The 6000-nt window shown below is 49.5% G+C and overlaps 1 protein-coding gene across 2 annotated transcripts in view; it reads left to right on the plus strand.

Moving 5' to 3' along the window:
- The window catches only part of MX2 (MX dynamin like GTPase 2), a 29506-nt gene extending 24081 nt beyond the window's left edge, over positions 1 to 5425 (plus strand). For both annotated transcript variants that reach the window (XM_027583500.1, XM_027583501.1), the window contains exons 12-14: positions 267 to 343; positions 1605 to 1859; positions 3138 to 5425. In XM_027583500.1, coding sequence (XP_027439301.1) covers positions 267 to 343; positions 1605 to 1859; positions 3138 to 3368 — 563 coding nt within the window. In that variant the 3' untranslated portion in view covers positions 3369 to 5425. The remainder of the gene's footprint in view (positions 1 to 266; positions 344 to 1604; positions 1860 to 3137) is intronic.
- The last annotated feature ends 575 nt before the right edge of the window (positions 5426 to 6000 follow it).

The following is a 6000-nucleotide window of genomic DNA, read 5'->3' on the forward strand; positions in this document are numbered from 1 at the left end:
ACCATGCCGGGGTATAGCCAGGCCCTAGTCCTGGAGAGAACACACACTCCATGAAAGGACAGCAAGTGGACAGGACCCGGGCAGGGTGGGGGGGGCTCTGTGTCTCCGTGGGACAATGCACTGTCCCCTCCTTCTCTCTCGGTCTATAGATCTGCGGAGATCAACATTGGAATGGGGTCCACGTGACATGATTTAACTTCCCTGTGTCTCTAACCTGTTTTATTCCTGCTTGCGATTTACGGATGCTTTGTTCTTTCTTTGGTCAGAAATTGTCTGGCAAACGTTTGCCGATGCAGCCCGGAGGCATTTTAGTGAGTTTTCCAACCTCAATCAAATGGCCCAGGTAAGCAGCCACAGTCTACTTGCCAGTCACCTGTCCTGCTGGCTATTTATCTGGGCCTAACCTTTGAGAGAAGTGGGATCTTTACTGTCGTTTCGAAATCCGAGGCCAAGGTTACAGCTGAGGGCTGGCTGGGCTGGTGGCGGCTAGTCTGCCCTCCCTGCGAGGGACGAACGAAGCGCTCGGCCGAGTCACCCTGTCTGGAGGAGCTTCCGCCGCACGGCGGGCTGGAGGCTCCGCGGTGATGCTCCGAACATAGCTGGTGACGGCCCGGTTCTTTGAATCTCTGTCTACTGCAAGGGACGGAATTGTCCGCTAGTCCTACTCCAAAATCTTTCTAAGTGGGACTTAAAAATATTGTCGCAGCTATGTTGGTTTCCACTGAAACAGCTCTGATTTCCCTTCCAGTGATGGGAACCAGGGGTGTTCCTGGTTCCCCCCCACCCCATCCCCAGGCTCTAGATAAAAAACCCTACTCTGCCCAAGCCTGGGCCAGTGGGTCTGAATCTCATTCCACAACTCAGGTGAGCAGGAAAGAGAATTTCTGCCATTTTCCCATAACAACCGAATGTCTGCTTTTAGCCCTTTGGCCAGTTGTCAAAAACTCAATCCGACTTCTGACCTCTCCATCTCTCCTGAGGGCTGCATCTGAGGCCTCGGGTGCCTCACCAGGGGGTGGGGGACAGGCCAGGTCCTGGCTCACCGTTTCTCCAGCAGCCCGTCCTTCCCAGGCCCCACTGGTTGGCCCCCCGCCCGCCCCCATGCTCCTGACCCCAAGAAGGGGCTCTTCTCCAGCACGTCATCCCTTCCCTTCCCAGAACGCCTCAGACTGCGAGGGTGACGCAGAAGTCACGGGATTTCTGGGAAACAGAGATGTCAAGCTGTTACCCCACTGTGTTCACTGGTGCAGATTCATTCTCGAGTGCATGGATTCAAGCCGATTAGAGAGACCAGAGTGATGGACGTAGGAGCATAGAGTAGACCACGATCGAGGAGGCAGGCAGATGGTGACGTGGGAGCGAAGGGAGGTCGGGGCAGAGGGGAGGACCTGCAGCAGAGCAGTGGGCAGGACCCTGCAGGGTAGAGAGACAGGATGATGGCAGCGTGGGGTGCAGCGGGCATCCTCAGAGCCGCCCTGTAAATTCGAGGCCTTCTTGGACCTGAAATTATGTTTAATACCATCCCAACATAATAGGACTTCCTGCGATGTTTAAAACAAGGGGAAGCCAAGAAGTCACGTGTTTTCTCTTTCTTATCCAACCAGAACAAGATTGAAGACATAAAAACGAGACAAGCAGAAACAGCAGAAAATCTGATCCGACTTCAGTTCAAAATGGAGCAGCTGGTTTATTGTCAAGACGAGATTTACAGCGTGGTTCTGAACCAAATCCGGAAAGAGGTTTTTAACCCAGCGGGAAAGCCCTTGCAGAATCCTGAGTTGAAACTGTCATTCTCAAAAGATCAGTCTTCGGCGTCGTCCATCACTGAGATTGGGATGCACCTGAATGCGTATTTCTGGGTGAGCACATAGGTCGGTGGCGGGGGTACTGGCCCCGCAGACCCCAGGCATTCTGATTGAAGCTGCTTCACCTGGGAAGGAGGGAGGGGCCGCCACTCGATATGAAGCCCCTTCTGCAGTGATAAATGCTCACATATTGTCTCATTTATGTGGTTATAACCCTGTTGTTACAACATATAGTTGTAACCCTGTCTAGGAACTTTTAACTAATTTGGGAATTTGGGAATCAGGTTTTTAATGTGACAAAGCATGAATTCCACCTGCAAAGTTCTTTATATTTTATGCTTTGCATGAATTAAAAAATTGCTGTTATCAGAATACAGCCAAATACAACAGGCATTAACTTTACTAGTTAGCATTTAGTTTTCCTTGATGTTCAGAAGGCATTCAGGACTCAAACGGCCTCAAATTCACCGGCTCCACAAAATAGGAACGAGAATTCCTTTCCCTAGATTCTGTGACCCGATCACCTCCAGAGTTTCCAAACCTCTGTCCACGGACAGAAATGTGGGGTGCATAGAAAAGAAAATAGCTTTTAACCTGCAAAGAAGCCCAACCTCCTGAAGCCTTTTTTTTTTTAAGATTTATTTATTTATTTTAGAGAGAAAGAGAGAGCGAGCAAGAGCAGGGGGAGGAGCAGGAGAGGGGGAGAGAGAGAGAGAGAGAGAGAAGCAGAAGCAGACTCCCCACTGAGCATGGAGCTCGATGCAGGGCTCGATCTCATGACCCTGAGATCATGACCTGAGCTGAAATCAAGAGCCAGACACTTAACCCCCCGAGCCCCCCAGGTGCTCCTCCTGAAACCTTTCCTGAATCAGAATAGAAAGTAGTTACCCAGATGTGAGGTCCAGCTGCCAGGCAAACTTCTTCTTACCTATGCAGACAGGGAATGAGGTGGCCACTAAAGTAGGTCCCAATCTGCTCCCAGAAGAGGCCAGGGGGTCGCAGGGCCCCGAGGACTCTCTGGGGAGGTGGAGTGGGGGTGGGGGTGCAGGAGGAGAGGGGCGGAGCTCCCAGGAAGGCTGGGATGTCCAGAAGTGTGCTATGGGTTTGCTAGCCTGCCAGGTGGGTTCTTAGTACCCGAGGGGACACCTGCCTGTTGTCGAACTCAGGCAGCCCAGATAGAACTTTCCCATAGCTCAGTGCTGACCACTGCAGTGGAGTGGATGGGACCATTGACCTATCGAGGCAATTACCCATGGATCCAAGAATCCCAAGGCTTTGCTGCAACCACAGGCCAAGGCCCCTCCAGCTGACCCTTCTTATCCCCTCTTCCAGGAGACCAGCAAACGTCTCGCCAACCAGATCCCATTCATAATTCAGTATTTCCTACTCCAAGAGTATGGCAGTTGCTTACAGAAAGCCATGATGCAGATACTACAGGAGAGAGAGCACTATTCCTGGCTGCTTCAGGAACAGGGCGACACCTCCGCCAAGAGGAGAGTCCTTAAGGATAAGATCTACCGGCTGGCTCAGGCGCGGCGCGCTCTCTATAATTTCTGCAATTAAAGGGGGCGGGTCCACGGAGGGGCAACGATGCTTTTGGGTTTTCTCTTCTGTGCATTCACTGTAAGGGGATGCGAGAAGTGGCTTCACATTTGGAACCAGCTTTTTCTGTTGCCGCCTGTATCCACCTTTGCTGTCCTGCATTTGCACTCAGCACCAGACTTTGTATCTGAAGTCCACATGCACCCAGGGCTGTCACCTCCACCAGGAGGCCTTCTCTGATCTCCCCAAGGAGGTGGCTCTCCGGTCCTTGAGCCCCACAGCCCCCAGTTGTTGTCTGTAGCCATGTTTCCAGCCCCCAGGGGAAACGAGCGTGAGCGATACCAATTTTAATGTGTACCATTTCCCTGGCTGTGACGAGCTCCCGTTGCTACGTTAAGTCCTGAAGAGAAGTTTAATAAGGAAAAAAACATTTTTTAAAAGATTTTATTTATTTATCTGACACAGAGAGAGCACAAGCAGGGGGAGCAGGAGAGGGAGAAGCAGGCTCCCCGCTGAGCAGGGAGCCCGATGCGGGGCTCGATCCCAGGACCCTGGGATCATGACCTGAGCTGAAGGCAGATGCTTAACTGACTGAGCCACCCAGGCGCCCCAGGAAAAGCATTTTTTTTTTAATGTAGAGGTTCACACCGGCGGCCATCTCTAGATTGGAGGATTACGCCTAATTTTATTTTCTTCGTCATGCTAAGCAATACCTACTTCAGAGGAATTTTAGGAGGGTTAAGTGAAACCATTTCTACAAAACAAACCTGTCCCAAAGCAGGTGTTCAAAAATGCCAACAAGTCTTTCCTCTCCATCAAACACCTCCTTCTCCCTTACTCTCTAGGTCCGCAGAGCAGCCTTCCCTTCGAAAGCCCTACTAGCCAGCTCTAACAGCCGTTCTCTGATGCTCTGTGAGGCAGGTGTTACGTGGCGTCAGACGAGCCCAGCCTCATTGTTCTGCAGGTGCACGCCCAGTGTTCCGAGCACCATTTGCTGAAGAGACCATCCTTCCCCCACTGGTCTTGGCACCCCCATCAAAAATCATTTGGCCATATACGCAAGCACTTATTTCTTATTTCTAGTCCATGGGTCTGTGTCTGTCTTTAGGCCAGTACCACACTGTTTTGATAATGGTAACTTTGTAGTAAGTTCTGAAAGAAAGAAGTGTGAGTCTTTAGCTTCCTTCTTCTTTTTCAGGATTGTTTTGCCCATTTCGGGGTAGCTTGAGATTCCACGTGAATCTTACGGTGGGTTTTTCTCTCTCTACAAAAAATGTCATTGGGATTTTGACAGGGATTGCATTGACTCTGGAGGTCACTTTGGGTGGTATTTGCATTTTAACAATATTCAGTCTTGCAATCCACGAACACTGGATGTCTTCCCATGTATTTATGTCTCCTTTAATGTCTTCGAGCAATGTTTTATAGTTTTCAGTATGGCTTTCATTTCCTTGATTAACTTAATCCCTAAGTAGTTTATTCTTTTTGATGCTGTTGCAAGTGGAACTGTTTTTCTTCATTTCTTTTTCAGATCGTTCATCGTTAGGGACCAGAAATGCAGCTGTCTTTCATGTGTTAATTTTGTATCTTGGTACTCTTGAATTTGTTCATTAGTCCTAACAGGTTTTTGTTTTTCATTTTCGGGGTTTTTTTTGCTGAATATTTGTGGTTTTCCACATATAAAGTCATACAGTTTGTGAACAGAGATAATTGTACTTATTCCTTTCCAATCTGGATGCCTTTCGTTTCATTACCTCGCTGGATTCCTCTTCTGATAGTACCTTGAATAGAAGTGGCAAAAGCTGGGAACCTTGTAAAGTGTCCCGGATTTTGAGGAACATTTGCAATATTGAAAGTGATGGTTATGAAAAGAGCGTATGAAAGAGAAAACATTGGTCTTAGTTTTGGTGTCCTTTACTTTTCTTTTTTCTTTTGTAATTTGGACTTTCCTCCTCATTTTATGAGTTGCGTCACATACACAAATAGCTGAGAAGACCCACTGTCCCTGTTCCCTTTGCTGTCTTCTTAACCTTTAAAGTATAGATGCTGTTGTGAAAATAAAGTCTGAGAAAAATAAAGTCTGATATCTAATATTTGTTCCATTAATTGCATATTCAAAGCTTCCCCATTTCACACATAAGTGCAAGCACGCATGCGGGCACACACACACACACACACACACACACACACACACACAACAGAGCCTCGGCCAGAGCTTCTCATCTGTTACCTCGGGACCGACCCCAAGCCCAGGTGCCCACACCTTGGGAATGCGCTGAGGCCTGGCGTCCCCGAGTCCTGGGGCTGCTGCAGGGAAGTACCAGGAACTGGATGGCTTCACACAGAAGTCTGTTCTCTCACACTCTGGAGGCTTGAGGTCTGACGTCCACTGGAGCGGAGGGAGAAGGTGTCCAGGCCGCTCCCCCAGATGCGGGTGGTTGCAGCCATCCTGGGCGGTCCGGGCCTGGCACCTGCAATGGCCGGTCTGTGCCAGGTCTTCATCGGCCTTCTCCGTGTCTCCCAGGCCCACGTCCTCCGCCTTTCTTTCTCTTTTCTAGACACCAGTCGTCAGGTTGAGTCAGGACGACCTCATCTCGGGATCCATAACTTAATGACATCTGCAGAGATGATACTAACAAATCAGGGCACGGTC

Source organism: Zalophus californianus, chromosome 1 (genome assembly GCF_009762305.2).
Source record: "Zalophus californianus isolate mZalCal1 chromosome 1, mZalCal1.pri.v2, whole genome shotgun sequence".
Classification (NCBI taxonomy): Eukaryota; Metazoa; Chordata; class Mammalia; order Carnivora; family Otariidae; genus Zalophus; species Zalophus californianus.